Here is a 26,754-nt window from a genome sequence, read left to right as displayed (position 1 = left end):
CCTCCTCCGCCCTCACTCCGTGGACAGACCCCGGCCCTGCCCCTCCTCCGCCCTCACTCCGTGGACAGACCCCGGCCCTGCCCCCTCCTCCGCCCTCTCTCCTAAGGCCCTTCCCTCTGCCTCACCGTCGCTGAGCTGATTCTCTCTTCAGTGCCCACACCTGCTCCGCCCTCGCGGACAGCCCAGGGACAGGTGGCCCAGGGACAGGTGGCCCAGGGACAGGTAGCCCAGGGACAGGTGGCCCAGGGACAGGTGGCCCTCGCCACGCCGCTTTCCTGGATGGTGCCTGGCGGCCCTCACCTGACAAACCCCAGAGCCCTCGGCTGGCTCGTCATCCACTCCTTTCCCGCGGGTGTGAGCCAGGGCGACCCCATGGACTGGGTTCCAGCAGCACAGCCAGGACTTGTGGCCAGAATTCTCGACTCGGGGACAGGCATCTGCCCGGCCTCCCTGCGGCGGGGCTGGCCGGAGGGAGCGTCGTGGTGGAGGACCCTTCGGACGCCTGGGCTCACCTCTGCCCCGGGGGGGTCAGGCTGCTTATCACTCGATCCCTCAGCTTCTTCATCGGCGAGGACCCTGCCGGCCTCACGGTTGTTGTGAGTGTGGAAGGAGAGCATGTGTGTGTGTCTGTGTGCATGTGTGTTTGCACACGTGTGTGTGGTATACACAGTGTCAGTGCGTTGACTGTGTGTGTTTCCCCGTTCGCTCAGCCCCGCCCCAGGCCCGTTGGCCTTCTGGTGTGGCCAGCTGGGCAAAGGGGGATGACACCCCCAAACCTGTTCGGTCTCCTCCTGGGCTCTCTCGCCCCTCGGTGTGTTAGCTGGAGGTCGGGCCTCCGCCCACAGCTTTCCAGTCCTTGCCTGTTGGCCAGCCCTTCCCCGGGGCCACGCTGGGAGCCAGGGACAGGCCAGCACCGGGCACGGTGACCGCAGAGCGGGGACGAAGCTCACCCAGGCGTGCTCAGTGCGCTCTGCTTCCGGCTGCCCCAAACCGTTGTGTGTTTTTTGAATCACCAAATGCACTTCAGAGGCAAAACTACAAAGGAGTGTCGTGTGGGTTCTATGACATTTTACAGGGCTTTGGAGATGACAAAACGAACAGCCCCCTCCCCCCGTCCGTGGGCCCCAAGATCTTGTGCAAATACTGTGTGTGAAACGTTAATAAGCATCGTACCTTACCAGTGAATGCTGTGAGGGTGTCTGAGCACCCAGCAGCCAGCAGGCTTGGAAGGGTTCCTGTCCTTCCGATGTTCGGATGAGTCACAGGGCTCGGCCCCACAGAGGCGCTGGCGATGATTCAGGGGAGCACTGAGGAAGGGCTCTGGCTTCCGGCTCCAGGGAGTCCGTGGTGTGGGGAGGGCTTCGCAGTGGCTCCCGCTTGGCATGAGCTTAATTGACACCTTTGATGTAGCCTGAGACAGAACCACACCTCCCACGGCTGCCTGGAGACGCCAGCCGTGTGCAGAAAAGGCGTCTGCCGCCGAGCCCTGCGTCTCATTCAGGCTCCCAGCAGCAGCCTCAGCGTAGCTGGTCCAGCTCCCCGCGCGGTGCTGGCTCCCCGCCGGGACGCTCCCCTCTAGCCACTGTCAGGTCCGGCGAGGCCGTGTCCATGCTGGAGCTCAGAGAAGGTAAGTCGTGCCCTCAGGAAGGTGTGTCACGCGCCCTCGTCGCTGGTTCCCCTCATTGCCTGTGGATGGGACCGTGGAGAGGTGGTCCCCTTTATGGGTAAAGGAACAGTGACCCTGTGTCTCTGTATAGAGAAGTGTGTTCTGGAGTCTTGCGGTGCTCCTCCGAGAATTGCTTACTTGAGTTCTGTGGCTTTGACTCAGTGCAGTGGTGATGTTGTGTGAAAGTTTCGAGAATCGGGTAAGATTCCAGTGATTCAAAGCTGCTAGGGAGCAGCTTCAATTCTAGCAGTGCTGGGGACCAGCGGCCAGGAGTCCCTCGTGTCTGCCAGTCACTGTCCAGCTAAGGCAGGTCCTCCAGGCTCAGTGAGGGCGCCGAGCAGGGCGGAGGTGGGTGGAACTTCTGAAAGAGAGGGAAGTGTCACAAGGCAGCGATTTCGGTGAACAAGTCCCTGAGAATACCACTTGGGAGCTGTGCTCGTATGTTCTCCTGCGGGCTGTACCGGGAAGCGAAAGGGTTACGGAGGAGTCCGTGGAGAATGCCCCAGGGCCCTACCACGTTCCCGGATCTCTGTCGGCACCGTGAAGAATATCATTAATAAGCTCATCGGGAAAGTGCATGTAGAGTATTGTCTGCTGTATAAACACTGGATTAACGAAAGAGCACATTTCGGGAGGTTATTCCCGGAAGCTTTTCCTCGGGACCGCAGATTCAGGGGTGTCTGGGATGTTAGCAAATGTTCCTCTGTGAAGATTTACTTCTCAGGGAAGTCGATTGGTCATGAAACTCCTTTAAACATGCCCTTTTCCCGTCTGTAATTCTTTGTGCTTCTAGTGAATGGAACCCCCGGTAGCCAGCTGTCCACTCCGCGCTCCGGCAAGTCGCCCAGCCCGTCGCCCACCAGCCCGGGAAGCCTGCGGAAGCAGAGGGTAAGGGAGCAGCGCCGCCTGCACGCACCCGGCGGGCCGGGCCCAGGGAGCCGGCTCACCCAGGGGCGGGGGACCCCGGCAGTCCTTAGCTGGAACCCAGGCCTCTGGCTTTCTCGGGGAACCTGTCTAGACCTTAACTCCGAGCAGAACAGTCTCCTTAACACCGTGTTTCTGTCCCGGGTCACGGGCCCTCCGCCGGCACTGGTCTGTAAGCTGCTGGCGTTTGACAGGCGTCAGCAGACGCACCGTCGGCCACCGCCTTCCGGAGGCAGAAGTGTCGTTGTTGGACGGTGGCCCGGGTCACAGAGCGGTGCTGCAGAGCGGCCTCGGGTCCGTGGTGCAGGGGGGGGCCTCTGCATGTGTCTGTGAATGGAAATCACACAGAGTACCTGTTTTCCATCACTACTTGAGTTTAAGTTTTAGCTCCATGTGTAATGATGGAGTTGACTGAGCTTGGAGACCAAAGTCAAAACGTTACTGAAAACAGGGTTACTGCTAAGGGAGGGGTGCACGGCTACTGTTTCTGCCCCTTTACACCCGTCCTGAGTCTCTCCCAGGAGAACCAGGGCGAGGTGAAGGGGTGGGGGCCGGAGGGAGGGCAGGAGGAGGAGGAGGAAGGTCTTCACCGCTTTGACTTCACCAGCGAGGGGAGGGATGCAGGCACTCTGGGGTGTCATGGTGGTAAGCACTGAATATTTTAATAAGCAAGGGCTCATGGGAGTCTTTGGACATCACAGACGAGACTCTTGAATTTGGCTTCTTTTACTGAGTGTTTTAAAATGAGACTTCTAAGTTCCATATATTTAAACGTAACCAAGGTGGGAGCGCTCCGTTCAAGGCTCGGACCAAGGCTGTGTCCACCCAGCACCTTCTAAAGGGGGGCCGTGGACTCAGGCAGCTCCGTCCTTGGGGTGGGTCTCACAAACGTCAGGTGGTGGTGTCCCTCCACGGGTGCGCCTGCATCAGGGTCGGCTGCTTCAGACGACTTGACGAGGCCTGGGCTTGGCCCCAGCTCCTTCTCCGAGGGGCTGGTGTCTTGGACAAGTCTGTTGTCCTCTCTGGGCCTCGGTTGGAAAAACAAAAGACAAAAAAGAGAGACTCTTCCCAGATAGAGAGCCCAGTGCCATTGCAGTTCCATCCAGTGTTCGCAGCATGGCGTCCTTCCTGGCCACCGTCCAGTGTGGCATTTTAAAGTACAGGAGGCATCAGTGACCAGCAGAAGGAACTGGCCACATTGATTTAATCTCCCTGCGGTCTGCACTGGAGTGGAGGAGGGAGGAGCAGGTGATTCTTTTCCGGGAACTGTTACCCGGCGAGGTCTCCATCGTAGGAACACACATTAGCTGTAGCAGTGCAGGAAGGGCCCTCTTGGGTAGAACGTGTTCTCTTTCGAAGTGTGTGCTGTAGAGAGTACACCGGGCATAGGAATTCCTCGTTGTCCTTTGAACTCACTCACCTCAGATTCAGATTCAGTTCATGCTTAGTCATTGAGATTAAATTAGGATGACCCCTGCCGCGGACCCAGGATTCGCTCCCTGCTTGCTTACCGGGGTCATAAAGCTCTCGGCGCAGCCACCCTAAGGCAGGCATTCACTTCTGTTCTCTGTGTTCTCTCCTTCACTATTACTTTGTCCAACTGAGGCAGAAAATGTCCACGCAGGAACTAGCAGCTGTGAGGCCAGAATGCACAGAATTAACATCGTCAGCACCTGGGCACTGATGAGAAGGGGCGATGATCTCGTGCATTCTTCATTTTGTCCTTTACACTAAAAACGCGAGCACCATCCCTAAGAGGGGAAAACAACCCCACTTGGTTTAGAGAGAGAAAGCATTTATCCTCATCTGAGAACATTTATTACGCACATGTTGTGAGCAGAGAACTGGATCATTCAGGAATGGCTCAGCTCCCAGGCTCCCGAGTTCAGGCCACAAATGAACATCTTCCATTCGTGTTCAGTGTCAGTGGCCGGGCACATTCCCAGCTGCTCTGGCAACGGACGCTTTCATCTGGGTGTGGAGTCAACTGCATCGCATAACCCCTCCCAGTTAAAACAGGCCTCTGATATCCCCCCAAACTGATCCTGTTTCAGATTTGGTTTATGTTCTGCTCAAATGCCTGGCCGCGCTCCTATGCAGGAAAGACTGAAATAAGCGAGAGAGGCAAGTGCTAAAAGAAGACATTTCAGTGAATAAATTAACTCTTTTTATTGCAAACTGGGAAACAGTAGCTACTTCTATTTTTCCCTGTGTTGCCTAGCAACATGGCTAAGAAAACTTGGCTCCCCCACGCGCCCCCAGCCCCCAGCACACACACAGACACAGGCACACACTCACACTGCCTACCTGGTTTTAAAACGTAGAAATACAGATGTTTTTTAAAGAAACATCGAGACATTGGACCACTTTCTTCACAAATAAGAAAATCTCTATTTTCATTTATATTAATTATGATACTCTGATCAAATTTTTTTTTTCCTTCCCTTCAGATTATATTTTGATGGTGTCTCTCTTGGTATTTTAGAATAGTTATATATAGTATTGGTGGCAATGTACCAAGCAGCCTCCCCGCTTTTCCAAAACAGTGATTTAAATTGCTGTCTAGAAGCAGTTGACTGGCAGCAGAAGCAAATCTTGGAGGCTCTTTCCATCCGTGAACTTTGTGGGGTCCATTTTTTAATATATCAGAAAGAAATGTGTTGTGTAGGTTGCACAAAGCTCCCCATCATACTCCCACATTGCTGACTCTTGTAGATCATCTGATCGCTCAGACGGGGTGCGCGGTGGGTGTGCAGAACAGGACAGGAGCCAGAATTCTAGACACTGCGCATCTGAGCTGGCTGCCTGGCTACCACCCGAGAGAGCTCACAGCAGGGGGGGCGGGGAGACCGCGAGGTGACCGGGGAGTGGGGAGGAAGACTGAGCGGTGGGTCAGGGGTGCGTCTTTCCGTCCTTCCGACATAGAACTGGAAAAGGGGAAGTGTGTGGGGTCTCTGCAAGGCGCCAAGGCAACGTGAGTTGCTGCTCTGGGACCCGAATTTGCTGGGTGGCAGCTGGGGCTCCTGATGAATTATTCTGTGGAGTAAGCACAGTCCTCTCCCACCCAACGTGGGAAGCAGACATTCAAGGAAGAATCTCCCCGACACAGAGAAGCAGGGTTGGCATTGACTGGCCACCACTTTGTCTGTTTAGATGGTTTCTCAATTATTATCTTTCCTCTTATTTAAACTGGGTCACTCTAAACGGTCTAATGACATTAGACACCAAGTGTGGTCACTGCTGCACCCCCGAGAGCCGCAGGGCACCCCAGAAAGCCAAGTAAACAAATCTGTACCGCCCTTCGTCTTACAGGACCTGTACCGCCCCCTGTCCTCGGATGATTTGGATTCAGTAGGAGACTCAGTGTAAAAGAGACAGTGGAGCAATGTGTATGGTTTGTGATGGGGGGACGGTGACGCCTCTTCTAAGCAAACGTCTAACAACAAAACACACAAAAGAGTTTTGCATACTTTGAAATCGTGAAGCCCAAATCCTGTTAAAGTAAACAGACGGGCGTTTTATATGAATGATGTTAATCCTTGAAGGGGTTTTTTGTTTTTTTTATAGCTCCTACGTAGTTTGGGGAGTCTTGAACACACACTGACTCGGTTGCTGGGTTTTCATGCCAGGCCTGGCTCTAGTGGATTGCATACACAGACGCAATATTGAGCGTAAGAACATGCTGATGATGCAGCAATACAGAGCCATGATTCCTGCAGCTGGGGTTTTCATTTCAATCCTAAGGAGACATGTAGATACAATTTTTCTGTACCTTTAGTCAAGCAGATTAAATGGCACTAACACACATTTTTTCTTAAAAATTCTTACTCAAATTTGGATTGCTGATTTTCAAAGGTACTTTTACTGCAAAATAATACAAGTATTCAGGTGGATTTTTCTTCTTCCTAGTCAGTAGACAAAGCTACTTAGCATTTTGTGGGTGAATACAATTGAGGAAAAACACCCATGTCAAGGACGCATCTCATGAAGATGTTAGCATTAAGCATGAGAAAATGTCCTTGTTTTTCTTGTCGCGCAAATTTAATTTTTAAAATTATTTTTTACTGGAGACCGTTTACATGGAGCTGAAACTAAACACTAACCTAAAGAACGACAAATGAAATGGTTCCTCTCACAACCACGTATGTAACTTTCAAATGTGGAGAGCGTGAGGCTAGGAGACCTTTTCCTTTTTTTCTTTTTTTAACACCCAGACCTAAAACTGGTCTTCTTTCAAAAATTCAGGTTGAAAAGCAAAATTCTTTTAGATGGTACTGGATAAAGCTGGCCCAAAATATCCAGATCTCCATTTAGTAAATCCTGGATTTTCCTGGTGTTTTGGAAATGACCATATGCAAAACTCCTTTTGTGTGAAACCAAGTAAGTCTGTGATTAACCTACTAATTCTGCTCTTCTGGTCCTCTCTTTAAAAATGATGCTCAGCTTTTCTTAAACGTGAAAGAATTATTTTGAAATCTGAATGTGAAATGAATTCAATGTGTACAATCTATTGTATTTAAGCAGTATCCTAGTGACCATTTAGTTCCACTAAACACTAACAACTTAAGACTTGCGAGGCATGGCTTTGCTACTCTGTAGGCTTGACATGATCTCAAATACGTGATGTTAAAAATGTATGAGGCTATTTGGAAGTTTTTACTTGAGTTTTCAAATTTCACTTGAAAATGAATTTTAGAACAAAATGTTTGATTCAAGATGGAGAGAAATTCAGTTGTGTTATACTGTTTAAAATGCAAGCAATTTAACTCCTTAATAAATTGCTCAAGTATCAAATTTTACCATCTGGTTTATAGTTACATATGTTACCACTTCACTTTCCAAATGAATAAAATATTTCAACCAAAAGAAGGAAAAAGAAAAGAAAAAAATGCCCAGGCATCTAACAGCATTTCAGAACTTAGCCTTATCGTAATTAGTGCCTCGTTATCCTGTCTCGGAGAGAGAGACACATCTCCGGCAGGTTATCGGAGAACTCAACTGAACAGTTCCATCTTGAAAGAACAGTTCATATGAATACCTGTTCCAGACTTCAGGTTTTAAAACTGTTTCCAATAGAAATGAACAGAGACTCCTGCTGAGATCAAAAGGCTGCTTTGTTTTAGCTGAAACAGTAAACATCTGTGAAGTTGCCTCTGCTGGTGTCGGCTCTGGTCATGTCTTTGTAAAATGCATTACTTAGTACAGTTGAGTCCATAAAAGATTAGCATGGATTTCACTGAGCTGTCCACAATGCAAAGAAAGCAGTGGAACAGTTAACTAAATCTGCTGGGGTCAGATGGCCCAGACAGAAATAAATTCCCGTAAGTTTAACTTCCCTGCACTGTCGATCTTACGGACAACTGCTTAGAAGGGCCCATGAATGCTGTTTGTTCTGGGTAAGTGACAGATATTACCAAATGCTGTGAAGCCCATGACTTTGTTTAGACACAGGGGAAAAAAAGCTGGACTTGTACTAATTGACCATAGATATCATGGCCAACTTCCATCCCAGCAGCCCCAGGGAAATGCTATTGCACAGCGTTTAATCTTTTCGACGTATGCCTTCTATTAAAGGACTGTGCGGGGGCAAAGTATATCACTTACTTTTTGAAACTGAAGTCCCTCAGAGATTGAAACAGCACACCATTTACAGACTTTGAGATCTCTATGTGGATGGAGTGTAATTACATTAGACTACAGCAGAATTTTTTTTTTTAAGTCATTAGCAACAATCCAGAAGTTTTCAGTTCATTAGTGGAACCAAATTTATGATTTATAGGCAGTTAAGATTTACTTACTTGTAGAATTCTTAAAAAAAAAAAAAAAAAATAGACACTGAATTTTAAAATTGTTCTACTGAGCAGAAGACAACTCCAGCAAAACGTCCACATTTTTGTCCTTAGGGTTAGCCTTGATGTGTTAGCGGCTCTGTGCCGTAGTGAACATTTGATACTTTTTCTTTTGCACTCATTGTTTTTCCTTAGGCATCATAGAACAAGATATAATAAAGATTTTCCTGCTTTCCGTATTTTAGAAATGCAAACCCAATAATAATATAGTAAGTGTGAAGTTCGGTGCAAATTCAGAGGGCTGGTCCAGAAAGCCTCCTGGTTTGCTTCTTCTGTGTTTTTCTTAATCAGCTGGGGGTGGGGGTGGGGGTGAACCACAATGTTTCTATATTGTCAGAGGCTTTTACAAAGTGTCAGTCCCCCCCCCCCCATCTGTACATATCCCTGTGTTTATATATTGGCTCATCTAAATATTAAAAAAATCAAATAAGATTGTCTAAAATGTTTGAAGCAGCATGTATATGTACTGTGTGTGTTCCCTAGGAGGGGTATTTTGGTTGTACCCACTGCAGATCTGTACACGATTGGGCTCTTTTTTTGTTGTTTTTTAACTTGAAAACAATGATGTCAAAAAGCCACATTTCTTAATACAAATGAATGAAAATTTAGAATAATAGTCCTGAAAAAAAGAAGTCCATATATTTTAGCTGCTGGACTGTTAAACGGTTCACATGTGGCCACGTACATGTATGGTGTATGTAAATGCACGGGCTTGGTGTGCATGGGTGTGCTTTTATAAGTGTTTCTGTAAGTGTGTAGGCCATAAATAGTGAAGTGTAATATCTGTGACACAGCCTTATAAGTTACTGGCTCTCGTGGGAGTATGTGTGAGACATGCACGTCACGCATTGCTATGTGTGGCATGTTAGGGCATGATTAAACGCAAAAGCAGTTTGCTTTGCTTGTGTGGCCAAACGTTCCAAATAGTTTGATGTACTGATTTTTTTTAACTTGAAATCCAGATACACACACAAAAAAATCATCAAAATTTAGACAAATCCAATACTGTGCTGTTAGCTATAAACACACAATATTTATATTGTCTTGATATTCAGTTAATAAAATGAATGCTATCAGATATTTCTCTAACATGTATGTATTGATGACGTGTAATGATTGTCAATCAATATTTGCTAAAAGTGAAATACTGTTCTGTAGATTTGTGAGTAGCTGAATATTATATTGAAATATAAATAGGAAAGAGTCCAAAACTACATTCGATTTGAAATACGTGTAATAACAGACCCAGATAACTTATAAGGCGATTTTGTGTGTTCTTTCAAAACACTATTTTAGACTGTTGATATGTTTTCAGTAGTAACTTTACTATCCTTGCAAAAAAAATCCTTGCTGTATGTGTGTATATATTTCTATAAATATATACACAGGTAAAAATGTTAATTGAATGAATTTACAATGTATGCATCCATTTGCCCACGTAGGCGTTTTTGCACTAGCCTTACTAGCGTCTCTAATTGTGCATGGTAGTGACAACTGTATTTGATGGCGGTGGCCCACAGAAGCATAGTGTGAACGTTAGAGATGTATTTAATTCAGTGTACCCATCGCCCGTTGCAGTGCCATGCTGTCAGCTAAAAAACACCTGGAATCCTCTGCCTGGCACGCACGTGGGAAGGAGGCAGTCTGAGGCCCGGCCACGATGTTTCAGGTGCACAATACGTAGTTGCTTTAAAATGTGGTTCATTTCAGAGAAGACGATGGATAAGTTCCGAGGTAGGACAGATGATACGTGTACCACATGAGTGTTTGTATTATAGATACGGCCACAAAATGTGTCTGAACCAGGATCGTAGGCATCGCAGAGGCCATAGGCAAAGACCTGTGGACGTCCGTTTTTCTGTGACCTGTTTTTTGAAGTCGTGTTCATCCATGACTTCAAGGAACTGAGTTTATTTCTTCTAAGGACTTGCTACTTCAAAATACACCGTGAATGTTGTAAACGTGGGGAAAATTTTTATAGAAACATACTTTCTGCTGACAGTGTGACCTGCTCGATGTGTATTCTCTTAAAAGGAGCATTTGGTGTTAAATGTTTTAAATGCCCGCCAGTCGAGGCCGTCGGCCGAGTTCTGCAGAGCTCAGTGATGAGATGTCGCACTGAAACGGCCAGTGCCGCTGCGGCTCCCTGGTGACACGTGTACCCTCAGAGCTAACTGTGTGACACCGCCTTAGACCACCCCAATAAACAGCAAAAACCACCTGCGTGTTCAGCGAGTTTCTTTCGGGGCATTGAGACGTGACACTGGGATGTACATGGCTGTGGGGGAGGGGTACTTCCACAGTCACATTGGTGGTGCTCTTGCGACGTCATGGACATCAGCAAGTGTCCCGAGAGGCGGCAGCCGGACAGGTCTGACACGGGGCCAGGGAACGAGACGGGCTGATGAAGCTTCTCCCACCGTCCGCTGCAGCCATCGACAGTCCTCTCTGGGTTGCCTTCGGGGGAATCGGCCAGACCTGGGCACCTATTGAAAAAACAAGTTAACGTATGTTTTTGAAATACATCAGCTGTCTGCTGGGCTTGAATGCATTTTTCCAAGGTCATCTAATTTGCTGGGGAGGTCGGACATGTGTATGTACGTACATGTGTGTATATGCAATTTATTTTAAAAGCACCAGATAAATAAATATATAAAATAAATAAATATACAAGAAAATCAATAATAATAATAACAAAATATTGGATTACCCCACTTAAATTTAGAACAAAAGTCCATACTCTATTTCATTCATAATATGGTATAAGGGAGAATATAAAATTCTACTGGCGTAGCTAGAAAAAAAATATTTTATGTTACAATGATTACAGAAGTCCAGAGTTCTGGTTTTAAATCTTATATTTTTACCAAGTTCATTTTAACCGTAAAATTACAGTTTACGTTCATTGGTTCCCTGTATTATTTCCTTGATTACCTAGATGTAGTCTATGCCCAAAGCCAGAGCCATACCCCTGGAAGGGATGTCACAGGGGAAGAATTCCCGATCTGTAACAGTTTAAAATAAATGTAGTGACGCCTGGAAGAGCAGAGAGCTTCCTTCATCCCAGCTGGGGAGCCACATGGGAGGAAGAACTTAGGGAGGGGAATCGTGGCATTGAGAGGGGGTAAACTAGATGACTTCTTGGTCCCCTTCCAAACTATCACACTACGGTTTTATGAAGAATAACTCATGACAGACTTTGTCCCCCCAGCCCCCCGCCCCAGCCCACCACCCCCACACCACGACAGTCTCTTCAGGACAGGTGGTTCCGATTCTGAATTTATAGGTCACGGCCTGACGAGTAGAAGCAAAGAATGACTTCCCGATACAACAGGGTTGGAACTAAGTGTATTTATTTCTGAAATCTGGGCTCCCAGGTTTCACTAAAATAGATGCAATGCCAACATTCCCATCTTTTCTTTTCTTTCTTTCTTTCTTTCTTTCTTTCTTTCTTTCTTTCTTTCTTTCTTTCTTATCAATAGAGTTTATTTATTTTTTTAACTTATTAATTTTAGAGAGAGAGGGAGCAAAAGATAGAAACATCAACGAGAGAGAACACCGATTGGCCGCCTCCTGCACGCCCCCCTCTGGGGATCAGGCCCACAACCTGGGCATGTGCCCTGACTGGGAATCGAACCGGCAACCTCTTGGTGCATGGGTTGAGGCTCAACCACTGAGCCACACCAGTCAAACCTTTTTTTTTTTTTTTTCTGTAGGTAACCTAATGTCATGAATTTTCTTTGGTCTTTTAAAAACGTTGAGTAAGTCTTTATGATCACATTTTACATTTTTCACTATTTATTTTTAGTTTTATACATGATTGCCTGTATCATAACTTCATTTAGGCTAAATGTGCTATAAAGGATGCAGACAAAGGGATTTGGGGAAAGGAACTCTCTTTGTGCCTGCTCCCAAACAGTGAAGCCTTTGTTAGTTACTGCGGATTGATGTCGTCTACTTACTGTTCTGTATCCACTTGGAAAGCTAACAAACGTCTGGTTTTCCTATATGCACATAGAATCCCATCGGCGTCCAAGCTTTCTACATCACAATGACGATTTTATTTTGTTGTATGAGGTTATCTTTAGAGATTCTGTAGACTTTGAATCAAGTCAAAATCACCAAGACAACTGTTTCAATCTGTTAAATGTGTTTGGGTTGTGTTTCCCTTATAAAGTTGATCCGGTTGATTTCTAAATGATTTTTGTTTAAGTTTTTCAGATTGATAGTCACAAATGAGTATAACTGTATACCAGTGATTTTCAACCACGGTGCCACAAGGATTTTTAAAACATGCGGTACCTGACTCTTTGTTCAGGGACACTGACCTCTTTTGCCTTAGCTTGTCAAATAAAACATGACCACAGCCAACCCAACAGCCGCCACCCACTGTGAATGAGTCACATTATACCTTTTTTTTTTTGTCATATTGGCAAAAATGTATTTTTTGGTGTGCCACAGAGTTTTCATCATTCGTTGATGTGCCGGGGATGAAAAAGGTTGAGAACCGCTGCTACATCCCAAGACAAAAGTCGAAGTGGAAATAATACAATTCTCCAGCCAAAGCTGAAGTTATCTCGTGATATTTTTCTATCTTGATTAGATCAACTGGATCAATTGGGTAATTTTGAAATCTTCATTCAGTGTGGACCCCAGGTGACTGACACCATTAACACGAAACTCATACAATTTATATTTAAAATGAACTGCTTTTTGCTACATGGTCGTCAGACACATCTTGGTAAAATGTGGGTAGAGCTGTATGTCAGCTTTCTCGCTGCAGAAGGTGTGATGTGTTCTCGACCTGTTATATGATCTCCAGCTGAACAGCTCCGTTTAGGAGTGTTCTTACTTAGAGCAGGCTTCTCTCGAAGGTGCGCCATAAACGCACGCAGGTGCCAGCCACCTGCCCCCTGGTTCCCATCAAATATGCTCGCAGGTGATGACATTTTAAATGTCACAATAGCTCACAGCGCAGCTAATTGCACTAAATTCTAGAATAACTGTGTTTTGTACTGTACACCCAGATGCCTTCGAATTCACAAGCGGATTGAAGCAAACTCGAGGTCGTATCATCATGGATACTACAAAATCATTCATCTGCTCAGAAAAATCAAACGAGCAAACAGATTTCCCTTATGAGTATGCAAAAATATAAGTCCGCTTTCCATCTTCTGTTGGTCATCAGTAAAAGTTGATTAATCTCATTGGGTTAATTCTAAAGAACAAGAGTGTACACATTTTTCCTTTGCAATTTTCAAAATCCTTCGATCAGATGTATGGACAATAATCAAAGTGTTGCAGCACTGGGTAAGTTAGTATATTTAGGATTAGTCACGAGAATACACGGAGCCAAGCTCATTACTAAATGACCTCAAGCGGGGAGAGAGAACAAAAACACTAGGTGACAAACATCAGAACCCTAAAAAGAACAGGCTGGAAGGATTAGGAGCGTAATATAGATGACATTTCACGTGAGTACATGAGGACTCGTAAACTTTTTTTTTTTTTTTAGTTTTTAAAGTATATATTTTTATTTTTTTTTAAATTTTATTTATTTATTTATTTTTTTGTTACAGATATTTTACCTTTTTACCCCATTGGCACCCCCACCCCACCCCCCCTCCACCCTGTCCCCGGCTTAGTTGTCCATGTCCATTGGTCATGCATACATGCATATAAGTTCTGTGGTTTATCTCTTCCCACCCCCCCCACCCCCCATCCCCTCTTCTGAGGGATGTCAGTCTGTGCCTTACTTCCATGTGTCTGGGTCTACTGTATTCCTCAGACTGTTATGTTCATTATATTCTGTATATAAGTGAGATCATGTGGTATTTATCTTTTTCTGCTTGGCTTCTTTCACTTAGGATAATACTTTCCAGGTCCCTCCATGTCGTCTCAAAGGATAAGAGATCTTTCTTTCTTACCGCTGCATAGTATTCCATTGTGTATATGTACCACAGCTTTTTTATCCATTCGTCTACTGGTGGACACTTGGGCTGTTTCCAGATCTTAGCTATTGTAAATAGTGCTGCTATGAACATGGGGGTACATATATTCTTCCTGATTGGTGTTTCAGGCTTCTTAGGGTATATTCCCAGCAGTGGGATCACTGGGTCGAATGGAAAGAACTCGTAAACTTGAATCGAAACACCAACCACCCAGATACAGAGCAGGGAGACGGGGCATGGCTGAGCCCCTTCAGGTAGAACCTGTTGCTACATCCAGAAACCAATGACTTTCAAGTGCGTGAATCCTCTCCTCACACACACAAAGACGCTGTATCCTTCTCTGCTCTGTGCTGATCAGAGTCCACCTAGAATACTGAGTTTATTTTGAGCACCAGCTTTAACAAGATATATTGACAACTGGAAGGTGTCCCCAGGAGGGCGAAGGAGTCATGGACGAACAACAAAACTGGGAATATTCAAACTGAAAATGGAAGACTCGGGGGGCCAGGAGCCTCCTCCAGACACCTGACGCGCTGTCGCGGAAGAAGTGGTTGCGGAGGTGAGAGCCGAGACCGATGATGAGCAGTGTAGGCAACATCACCTCCACGTGACCTAGGGGATGACTTTCTGTGCCTTATAGTAACAGTTAAGGGGCTGTCCCAGGAAGAGACGTGTTCAGTACTGGAGGGCTCTACACAGAAGCCATTGGACTACGTAGTTGGACTTTTTGTAGTGGGAATTTGGTTTCTGCACGAAAGTAGGGTGGAATAGGTCATATTTGAGGTTCATTCCAGCCCCCGTAATTATTTGAATCCATGAATGATCATCGTCTTAGAAAAGCATATAATGTTAACTTCCTTCCTCCTTTAGGGAAAAGAAAAGATAACACCATTAGAATTCTAACACATTTATTTTACTCTATTTGAACATAATGAATAAAATGAGGACTTTTAATTTTCAGAGGACCCTATTTGTGATTAAATAAGTTTTTCTTTTAAAGGGGTCAGTCATCTGTCAACCTCAGCACAAAATTTAAAATGACTCGGGGTACATGTTCGAAAACGCAAGTCTGACGTGGAAAATAAGGAAGTTTAAACATAAGCAAACTTGTTTTAACCTTTTCTTTTTTTTTTAAAGAGTTGTAAAACCTTGAGGGGTTCTTGTGCGCCAGGCAGAGGACACGGGGCTGCCCGTGGCGTGACACTGGTGGCCCCACGGAGACGCAGATGGCGAGCCCAGAAGGCGCTTGGTGAAGAGGACCCAGCAAGCGTACAGGCTGTTACAGTGTACACCGCGCGTTCGTGTATTTGGGTCCGAGTTCTGTATTGAGTATCCGATGTTCTTACGAAAAGAACATGCTTTTGGAATTGAGCACATACATGTGGGCATCTTTGGTGGGAAACACACGGCTGGTCTGTTAATTCTGGTGCTTGATGAAAGATGTCTGTATTCTGAAATTTACAAAAACACCAATGACAAGAAGCACCGCCACCCCGAACCGCAGTGTGTCCGCATTCTTGAGCTCCGTTGGCGATGCTGCGGGAAGAGACTCAAGGAGCAGGGAAGCTCAGAAGAGGAAGTCTATGTTCTAGAAATCATCTGTCCGCTTTTCTGCTCGGACAACCATGTGTCTCCAGCCAGCGCCGTGATGTGGGGATAATCGAGTCACTGTCGCGGGAAACACGCAGCTTCCCCGCAGACGTGGTAATGTTCCTGTTTATTTTTCCAGACAAGGCCGTCATGAACCTGTCTTGGCTCAGTCTCACGTTTCAGTCTGATAACGACAAGGTTTGGCCAACAGGCTTTGGTAAACGTCGGCAGAGCGTGGCTGAGCAGCTCGTCCATTCACGGCGCCTTCAGCGGGCTGTGGCTGGACAGTTAGCATCACGCCGGAAAGAGCTCTGCTCAAGGTCACCACCTGCGTCCCTCTTTCTAGCCTGATGGGACAGGTGCCCACTACTGGTCACAAGGGAGGCTGGACGGGAGCGGGTGAAAAAATGGCTCAAGTCACCAGGCTCCTTAACAGGGACTCTGATGATACAGCAAAATAAAGGGCACATCACATGAGCTATGTGACATTCAGAGGGTTAGTAGAGTAACCACAGACCTTCTAGAATGTCCTATAAGGGAGCTAGTGTGTCACTGCTGTGAATTTAACGTTTATGCCAATTGCGTCAACTGTCAGCGTTGACGAACCGACTATTCCAATGGAACGTGTTGTCTCAGCTGCACCCACGGGAATGTGGTGGTTGACAAATGGCCCGGTAGCACGTAGATAGCATTTCCCCAATTATATCGATCTTTGGCAAAAACGAAAATCTGAGTTTCCTGTGAAAGCTACTGTAGGTCATGATGCATAATGAAATGAAATAAAACTTCTACCGTGTGGAGACTGGGCGGAATGGGGAGGAGGTCGAAGGGAGACAGGTGAGCAGAGGAAAAACAGGTCAACTTCGCTTCTGGCCACGTCTTCATCATTAATTCACAGCAGGTGCGCCTGCCTTCTCTGCTCCACAGAAGCCGGTGCCTGAGCCAGCGCCACCCCCTCACCGCCTCCTGCTCCCGTCAGGCCAACCGGGGGGATACTCCGGGGAAACAGGAGGGAGATTTTAGGACGAGCTGCATCCAGTATCTAGAAATAGCACTGAAACGTGCACGTTTGCTCAAGGAATAGACAGATGGAAACTTCTCTGTCCAGCTCGGCCTCCCAGCTGATCATAGGGACCCTTGGCTATTCTGACCTTCTCCGAGCTTTCTCCCATCCAAGCACTAACCAGGCCCGACCCTGCTTAGCTTCCGAGATCAGACGAGATCGGGCGCGTTCAGGGTGGTATGGCCGTAGACTCTCCGAGCTTTCTATCGGAGTTGTTACCCTGTTTGCTCCCCTGCGTCTCAGGGAGAAACACCACAAATTCAGGAAATCCCGAGCACGGGTGTTCATTCCTGTCTGGCCTCAGACTTACTGCGCAACGTTTAACATGTCGATGCCCCGCTGCGTGCCTGTGTCAGCATCTCAACGTGGGATTAGCAAACCCACCTTTAACTTTTCTCCCAGGATGTGGTGAGGCTGAGTAATTTTTCCAGGCTAGTTCACAAGAACAGAACGGAGAGAAAAGTTCTGCGGTAAGGATGGAAACTCTCCCGTGAGCTGGGAGGGGCACCGCAGGTGAGGCCGGTCGGCAGACAGACTGGCCAGTGAGGGGCGGTGCCTCGGGTCTGCCGATTGAGCCGGGAGCTCAGGACCGTTCTGAGTCAAGGGGTCAGAGGCCATGGGACGTCCAAGCTGATGGTGCCTGACACAGTTACCGCCGTGTACCATGGTTGACAGGGTGGGAAGGAGATGGCACTACTGAAGAGGCTCAGCCCCCCTCCCTGAGAGTGCAGACCAGATCCCCGGGGCGAGGCGCTGTCCCGGGGCGGGGGCGGGGCCTCACCCCTGCAGCCTGGGCGCTGACCACGTGTCTTCCCTCTGCCGTCCCCCTGCAGGGCTCTCAGCATGGAGGCTCCTCCACTTCCCTCGCGTCCACCAAAGTCTGCAGCTCGATGGACGAGAACGACGGACCCGGAGAAGGTGGTGAGCTTGGGACTGGGGTCTGAGGAGGCTCAGCTTGGACGGGCAGAGGATAGGCTGGCTCAGTGTCTTCCAGAAGCCGTAGCTTCTCGAGCGGAGTGAGATGAAGCCACTCCTGACGCGGGGATAGGATTGGGCCCGACTCCCACCAGAGTAGCCTCTGCTCTGTGGGCTCGGGGAGAGGAAGTCGGCTAACTTGGAGATGTTTCATAGCCTCTGGGGGTGTAAGTGTCCTAAGGAGGCTCCTGGAAATAAATGGGGGTCATTTCTGCCTTTGTGCTTCCAACCTACGTTCACTGTTGGTCTACCCGGGATGGGTGGATAGCCCTGCAGATGCCCTGACCTACGTGAGCTCAGTATGTGAACGTACAGCTGTACAGAGAGAATGACTGACAGTCGCAAAAGTAGTGTCTGTCCCTCGACCTAACTCACGCGAGAATTTCTCGGTGATGTGGTCACGTGAGCTGGATCCAGAACTGCCCTTTTCACTGCGTCACGGGATGGTTCTCAGGAGGCCTCTTCCTCGCGCCAGGTCTCGGTTCCTGTCCGTGAACTGGACTGAAAACACCCGTCTCCTGCCTGGGTCGGCAGGCTCAAAGCATTGCGGGGAGGTGTTTAGGGAAGTATAAAACGGATACGGTCAAACTGCTGTTAAAAAATCAACTCCCCTTATTTGTTTTATCTTTATTTATTTTTGCTTCGTGTATTTCATTTTATTTATTTTTACTGGGAATGTATCCTGAATCCTGAAACACCAATCAGGAAGAATATATGCACCCCTGTGTTCATAGCAGCACTATTCACAATAGCTAAGATCTGGAAACAGCCTGAGTGCCCATCAGCAGATGAGCAGATAAAAAAGCTGTGGTACATGTACACAATGGAGTACTACGCAGCTGTAAAAAAAAAAAAAGAAAGATCTCTTATCCTTTGAGACACCATGGAGGGACCTGGAGAGTATTATGCTGAGCAAAATAAGGCAGTCAGAGAAAGACAAGTATCACATGATCTCACTTATATGTGGAACATAATGAATAAAATAAACTAATGAACATAATAAATCCACAGACAGGGAAGCAGGGACCAGACTGAGGGATCTCAGAGGAAAGGGGGTGGGGAGACTCACCAAAGAACTGATAGGCATGTATGCATAACAAAGGGACACAGACCACAGTGAGGTGAAGGCCTGGAGTCAGGTGAGAGCCCCCCCTTCCCCCGTGATGGAGGGCAAAGGGAGGAAAATGGGGGACATCTGTCGTACTCTCAACAACAAAAATAAGTTTAAAAGATAAAATACATGAACCCTTATTTGTTTTAAATGAGATCACTTAATTTTCCCAAAAGGTACCTTTGGGGTGTGGGAACACTTTAATTATGTTAAGTGAGCTAACAGATCTCCATTAGAATTATTTCCCAACTACCATGAAATATCAGGCTTTTTTGCAGAAGTGTGAAACTTCTGTTCCAGGTGTTACACGTTCCTGAGATGACAAGGTCCTTGACCAAGCCTTTGCTAAGCCTTCTTAGCCAAAGCATAGCAGATCCAAGTGATCGGTAGGCGGGGACCCCAAGCTTTGTGCTCCAGATGGTGCCTTGGTCACGCTCCCCCTACAGGGAAGGAGGCAGGACGTCTTCGTTTCCCCCAGTGGCCAAGGATGTTTACTTTTACTGTTGCTGCAGTAAAGAGCCTGCCCCCCCACGTCATCTGAGAGGTGTTCCGTAAGTTCGGGTGCTTTGCAGTGGATTTGAAACATCTCCAACCATCTCAGCTAATTCCCGCGGAGCAGATGAAGGAAAAGCAAGCCCGGCTGAGTCTTTCAAACACAGCGACTTGTTGGCTTCTTTGGGGGCGATACCATGGGTGTGGGGGCCTCACTGGCTCCGGCTTTCACGCTGCTCTGGAACCGCTGGGACGCTTCTAGCGGATTCAGGGTAAAAGGCCCCTTACAGAGGGGAAAGGCCGGGAGGTGCCAGCCAGCGTCCTCCGTGTCCAACACGCCCCACAAATCCATCCATAGGCTTCAGTCGGAGCACGTGAGAGCTGGGGTCCGCACAGGGCCCCCCCAGGAGCGGCCTGAGGCTAGCCCAGTGCGCTGGTCTGCTTGGGACCCTGGGCCACTCTGGTGCCCAGCGCAGCCCCTCCAGCCGAGGGGCTCACTGTCTGCACCGCCGCCAGCCGGCCACATTGACACAGTGACAGCACAGGGCAGCCGCGCTCTGGGAGGGAGAACTGGAGGCGTCCTCGGTGGCTCAGAAACCCCCTAATTGGTGCTGCGAGGCCCCTTTGCCCCCTTTTCCGCATTCCTGCGTCCCCAGCAGAGCCTGACCATTGCGGGGTTCCTGCCGAATCCAATGTCCCGTCCCTCTCCTGGGCCCCGCACCTGAAGCCAGGAGCAGCCACCGTGCGGAGTCATGGGGTAGAGCACGTGAGCAGTCCCAGAACCAGAGTGAGGGCCAAAGCACAGCTCTGACGCTCCAGTCCCCGAGCGTCCCAGGCAGTACAGATTCGTCCAGCACAGCCCGTCCAGGACGCGCTGTCGCCACCTGAGGGTTTCATTTCGCTCTGGGAAGAAACGTTTAGTCTCGGTTTGTGGTGGAAGGTCAGCATCACAGCACATTAAGAAAGCACACTCAGCTTGCATCACCTTCCGCGTCCAGGTTGCCCGAGGGCGAGCTGGGATTTATCACTTTAAAACATGCAGATTTTAGAGCCCAGCTATAAAAGGGGTTTCACACCCCGGGACGCTAGAGGTGACGCAGTGTATTGACGGGACCAAAGTGTGGCTCGTTTAGTTTCACGGCCTTAGCTATTTAGAGCAGTATTAGGCATTAGTAAAATACTTCGGAATCCGTCTCAAGGGGGAACACGTTCGTGGCGCTAACATAATCGAAACTGCACGACTGTTCTGTGCACGGACGTAATCAACGTGGCAGTTTTACCTCGACATCTGCGGTGCAGGTTGCTGGGAGAGCTGAGACCTGCTCGTTAGTGGTGCGGGGGGCGGTCAGGGCCGAGTTCGCAGGAACTTCATGGTCTCCACCTCGGGACCCAGTCAAGCTGGGGGTGCACACAGCAGGTTCGCGGCCAGTGGCGGGACATCCGGGGTCCCTTCCCAGCTGCCTTTCCCCCCGAGCCACCCAGAAAGGTCATCTCTCTGCAAACAGCAGGGACGCAGTCAAGGCTATTGATCAAACTGACTTACAATAAAAAGAGTGGGTCTCTTTTTATGTGGGAGTGGGTTTCCTACGTTCCGTTTCCTCTTCGTTTGCCATGGGGACACTTCGGAGCGTGGGCGTCCACAGGGTCGGCAGAAGGGGCGGCCTCGCTGTCCCGAAAATGACATATTGACCGTGAATCCGTTTCGGTCTGTTCGGGGATGCTCCGAGACGCCTCTGTTGTGCACCCTCCGTGCGCGTCTTCTGCCAGTAAAAGCGTGCTCATGTTCTTGCAGAAGTGTCCGAGGAAGGCTTCCAGATTCCCGCCACAATCACAGAGCGGTACAAGGTCGGAAGGACGATAGGAGACGGGAACTTCGCCGTGGTCAAGGAGTGTGTGGAGAGGTGAGGAGGCGGCCGCGCCGACTTGAAAGGGGCCGTTTGGCACTGTGTTTCCGAGATGGTGTCTCTATTTGCCGTCTGGGGCACACATGGAACCGGTTAAGGCCTCCGCTCCGGATGGAAAGAGAGTTTAAAAGACAGAAAAGCCCGTCTAGCAACAGATTTGAAAAATGTAGTGATTGCTGGAGATAATCTATAAATTAGGGACTTTGATTTTTCTTTTTAATGTACTCAGCAAAGCGTTCCCAGGTTTTTCAGGTAAGTCCGTGCATTTTGTTAAAGAATATGTGTACATGTACTGAGTAGTTTCTTCGATACTTTAAAAACATTTTTTTTTTCTTATATGGATTTTAGAGAGAGAGAAAGGGAGAGACAGAGAAACATGGATGAGAGAGGACATTGATTGGCCGCCTCCTGCATGCCCCCCACTGGGGATCGGGCCCACAACCTGGGCATGTGTCCTGACCGGGAATCGAACTGGGGACCTCCTGGTGCAGGGTCGATGCTCAACCATTGAGCCACACCGGTGGGGCTACACTTTTATTTTTAATCATCACCTGAGGATATTTTAATGATTTTTTAGAGAGGAAAGGTTAGGACTCGAACCCACAACCTTTTGGTGTACAGGATGACACTCTAATCAACTGAGCCACCTGGCCAGGGCTGCACATTTTTTGAGACTTTTTAAAAAGGTTCTTGTATATATATATTCATAAAGTTAAATATAATAACCTTGAAAAGCTGTGACATGCGTATGTACTGACCCCAGCAGAAATGCTCTTCATTGCACTGAAATGTCCCATAAAGAACGGGCCAGGTACTCGTGTGAGCCAGAGGGAGGGGTTCAGGGTGAACGATTTCCCCGTGGGGTGTCCACACCTAACCGAGGGCAGTAGCTGGTAGCCACTCTGTGGAGAAGCGACAACCAATAGAGCCACAGCCCCGACGAGGGCGACCGCAAGCCCTCCGCTCGGTGTTAGACTGGAGTTTGCTTCCCAAGTGGTCGCGGACTTGGGCCGGCAGCCTCTCCTCTGAGCTGGGTGAGCAGAGGGTTGAAAAGTCGGGGGGACCTGCCCGGTTCCTAGGGGGGCCTGGTGTCCTGGCTTCCTGGGGGCCGGCCTGGGCGTGCAGGCTCCCCTGCTGCCGTCTCTGGCCGTGGGCTGGAATGCTTCCTCAGCACTGAGAACAATGTCCTCCATGCCACGTCCCTCTCGGTGAGAACCCTTGACTGGACGCTGCAGCTGACAGGAGCCAGAACTCGACTTCTTCCCAAGGCTTTGACTCTGAGCACGTGAGAGCTGGGGTCCGCACAGGGCCCCCCCCAGGAGCGGCCTGAGGCTGGCCCAGTGCGCTGGTCTGCTCGGGCCGCTGGGCCACTCTGTGAAGGTGTCCCGCGGAGCCCCTCCAGCCGAGGGGCACACTGTCTGCACCACCGCCGCCAGCCGGCCACGTTGACACAGTGACAGCGCAGGGCAGCCGCGCTCTGGGAGGGAGGACTGGAGGCGTCCTCGGTGGCTCAGAACCCCCTAGTTGGTGCTGCGAGGCCCCTTTGCCCCCTTTTCCTCGTTCCCGCATCCCCAGCAGAGCCTGACCATTGCGGGGTTCCTGCCGAAGCCAGACAATGTCCCGTCCCTCTGTGGGCCCCGCACCGAAGCCAGGAGCAGCCACCGTGCACTGATCAACACTGTGCAAGGCCCTTAACTTAGGACGTTCCATTTAATTATCATCATAATTTCATAACATCAGTCTCGTTTGCATCTCATACAAAGAAAGCCTGGAGACGTGAAATGCCCAGGGTCACTCCTCTTGTACGTACGTAGCAAGGCGTCGATCTGAGCCCGGCTGCAAGCCCACACTGCTGACCCCTCTCCCCCATGCTTCCCACGGGGAATCTCCCCCGAGGGCATGGCCTAGCTGAGCCACAGTCACGCGCCGCGTGCGTCCTGTGCGGAAAGACGGAAATTGAATCTGGCAAGCCCTTCCTAAGGTAACGGGTGGAAGCGTGTACTTATATAATTTCATATTTCATGTCTACTTTTACTGACTGTAAAACTTTTACGTCCACTGTAGCAGAAACCTTATTGGTAGCAGATTGCCATCCCGGCAGCGGCGGGGTGTCTGGGGTCCTGCCAGCGCCCACGGTCTGCGGAGGCCGGCGTGGTGGCCCGCGCTGTGTCCCCGCTGGTGCCTGGGTCAGGAGGGCGTCCTAGCCCAACAGAGCTGGTCTCCCCAGAGCAGAAGTGTCTCCCTTTTCCATTCAGAATGAGTCTCTCTCTCTAGGGTGGGTTGTTACTTTGCGTGAGCTGTTATGTTGGATCTCACTGCACGAACCTTCCGTCTGCACAGCAGCGCGCCAGGGTTCGGGTTCCTGCCGCGCCGAGAGCGGACACGTGGCCTGTGCCCCGTGTCCCCGGAGGTGCCCCGAAACATTCGACGTTTCCCAGAGGCCCAGGAGGACGAGAGCGAGCTGGGAACGTGGGGACGGCACGGCTGCATGCGGGAACGTGTTTGGAGGGGTGACACTGTGTGAGGAGAGCCAGTGGGCCCTGCTCTGCTGACGCTGAGGGGATTTTCCCACCGCAGAGCCATGTCAGGGTCTCAGGCCCACAGCCTCCTGCCTGCCGGGGCCTCCGAGCCCGGACGTGCCAGGTCCCGGACTGCGGCCTGAGCCCTGCTCTGTCCAGGGCCGGTCCCTGAAGCACGTCGGGCCCAGCACGGTCGAAGCGGAGGTCCGAGGCGGCAGAGGCTGGAGGCAGGTGCCTGGCCGCCGGCCTCCGCCCCACGTGGACGCCCCCGCCAGCCAAGGGGCGAGTGCACAGTCGGAGCAGGGACGTGTCTCGGGGTCCTGGGCTGCCCGCACCCCTGCACCGCACTGCACCCGCTTTGGTGATGTAGCCCGGAGGCGTGCTAACCCCCTTCAGTGTGCGTCCAGCAACCGCACAGGACTCCACCCGCTCCAGGTGAGTGGGGCGGGTCCGCGGGGACCAAGTGCCCCACAGGAGTTGCTCTCCCGGGAAACCCTCAGGGTTTCGGAGAATTATACACTCGCAGTGCGAGGGCACTTCCTGCTGAAGCGGGGTGTGCTGGACGGGGGGTGTGCTGGGACGGGGGGTGTGCTGGGACAGGGGGTGTGCTGGGACAAGGGGTGTTGTGGGAAAGTGGAGTGTGCTGGGAAAGGAGGGTGTGCTGGGGTGGGGGGTGTGCTGGGACGGGGGGTGTGCTGGGATGGGGGGTGTGCTGGGAAAGGAGGGTGTGCTGGGGCGGGGGGTGTGCTGGGGCGGGGGGTGTGCTGGGAAAGGGGGGTGTGCTGGACGGGGGGTGTGCTTGGATCGGGGTGTGCTGGGGTGGGGGGTGTGCTGGGACGGGGTGTGCTGGGACGGGGGGTGTGCTGGGAAAGGAGGGTGTGCTGGGACGGGGGCTGTGCTGGGACGGGGGCTGTGCTGGGAAAGTGGGGTGTGCTGGGAAAGTGGGGTGTGCTGGGAAAGTGGGGTGTGCTGGGACAGGGTGTGCTGGGAAAGTGGGGTGTGCTGGGAAAGGGGGGTGTGCTGGGACGGGGGGTTTGCTGGGACGGGGGTGAAGAAGGCTAGTATCGCCCCACTGACCGTGCCCTCCCTCCTTCCCTTCCTGGGGCTCCCCACACCTATGTTTCCACCCAATAACACTGCAGCCCTGGCGGTGTTGCTCAGCGGTTAGAGCATCAGACCAGAGGGTCACAGGTTCAATTCCCAGTCAAGGGCACGTACCTGGGTTGCAAGTTCGAGCCTGGGCCCTGTCGGGGTTGTGCAGGAGGCAACCAATCGATGTGTCCCTCTCCCATCGATGTTTCTCTCTCCCTCCCTCCCTCCGTTCCACTCTAAACGGATGGAATATCCTTGGGTGAGGATTAACAGCAAACAAGTGAAAGTCCACCAGGGACGTTAGGTCTGGCCACAGGTCTCCGGCTCGGCCGCTCCCCCTGGGGAGGAGGCTGAACCAGCCTAAGGATGATGAGTGCGAAGCCGAGGCTGCTGTGGGCTGAGCTCCTTGCTGAGCAGTCTTCCCGTTCTGTCCTCCCGCCGCCATCCTCTGGCGTTTCCACCACTCGATGAACATGTCCGGAGCTCCCGCTAGTGCAGGCCGGTGCTGGGCACTTCTGGGCCCAGGCAGCCAAGCCAGCCCGGTCCGGGAGAACCTGCCGAGAAGCAGGCTTGCCGTGAGCGCCGGTCAGCGCTGTGGCAGGAGAAGGATGGAGAAGCTGTTCCTCCTGTCCCACACAGTGTTTTCCAAAACGTTCGAAGCACAGCAGACAGCGGAGAGCACCTGCGCCCGGGACGGCCCAGCCTTGCCGGCGTGTCCAGCCCCTCGGCGTGCCTCTTTCTCCCAGCCGCTCTGAGCACAGACATGTCACGTTAGGTTGAGTTCAACTCTGTAAAATTTAGAAATGTCTTTCCAGTAGTTCAGGCTCTAACCTTGGTTCCAACGAAACGGGAAGGGGGCCGTACAGATGGAGTTTCCCAGACCAGGAGGGAGGGGTGGGTGCTGGGGCTGCAGGGTCCCTAAGTCATTTCAGGAGCAGGCTAGTCCGTGCCCTGCGTGCTCCCCGGCAGCCCTGCTGTCTGGTGTTTGTCTCAAAATGCAAACACAGAGCCTTGGGCAGGCGGGCAGGCGCCCTGGCCTCTGTAGCCACCAAAGCACCGTGCCTGGAACTGCGTGCTGAGTGAGGACGCAGGCCCGACCTCGAGACCGGGTATGTGGGAAGGCAGGTATTTTATGTAACGTTTTATTTCTTGGCAAGTGTTTTCACTTACTAACTTAAAGCGAGCCGTTACATTTTTATTCTCTGGTATGCATTTAGCTCCGACACCTGCTTTGAGGCTCATTTTGAGTCTCGGCTTCTCTCTACACGTGTGCTTTCGGTAATAGGGATTTTATTATGACTTTATAGTTCTGCCCTCCGGACATCCAGAAAGAAAATGTGCCGCGTTAATGTTAGTGGTCTGTGGGCTCATTGTCTGATGTGAAAGAGGAGTAAATCTATCTGAGTGTTTAATCCTATTGTGTAGATTCTGTGGAGTGAACCCATAAGCCCCAGGACCCCTGAGGCTCGCCCGCATTTCCCACACAGGGCAGGCTCGGGCCAGAACCGGGGTGCTCGGGGTCCGGGGAGCCAGCTCGGCAGCTCCTCCCAGCATCTCGCGGCTGTGTGTCTGGCTGTGGCGGCATCGTCTTCCCAGAACCACACAGCCCTTTGCCGTG

The 26,754-nt window shown here is 50.3% G+C and overlaps 1 protein-coding gene across 1 annotated transcript in view; it reads left to right on the top strand.

Moving 5' to 3' along the window:
* The window catches only part of DCLK1 (doublecortin like kinase 1), a 361,421-nt gene that overhangs the window by 262,302 nt on the left and 72,365 nt on the right, over positions 1-26,754 (top strand). Inside the window, exons 6-8 of the mRNA XM_036250158.1 lie at positions 2,460-2,554; positions 17,877-17,961; positions 21,414-21,522. Of these exons, the coding sequence (XP_036106051.1) occupies positions 2,460-2,554; positions 17,877-17,961; positions 21,414-21,522 (289 nt within the window). The remainder of the gene's footprint in view (positions 1-2,459; positions 2,555-17,876; positions 17,962-21,413; positions 21,523-26,754) is intronic.

Source organism: Molossus molossus, unplaced genomic scaffold, assembly GCF_014108415.1.
Source record: "Molossus molossus isolate mMolMol1 unplaced genomic scaffold, mMolMol1.p scaffold_m16_p_9, whole genome shotgun sequence".
NCBI lineage: Eukaryota > Metazoa > Chordata > Mammalia > Chiroptera > Molossidae > Molossus > Molossus molossus.
Note: the sequence above shows the minus strand (reverse complement) of the source record. Positions and strands in the feature narration are given on the sequence as shown.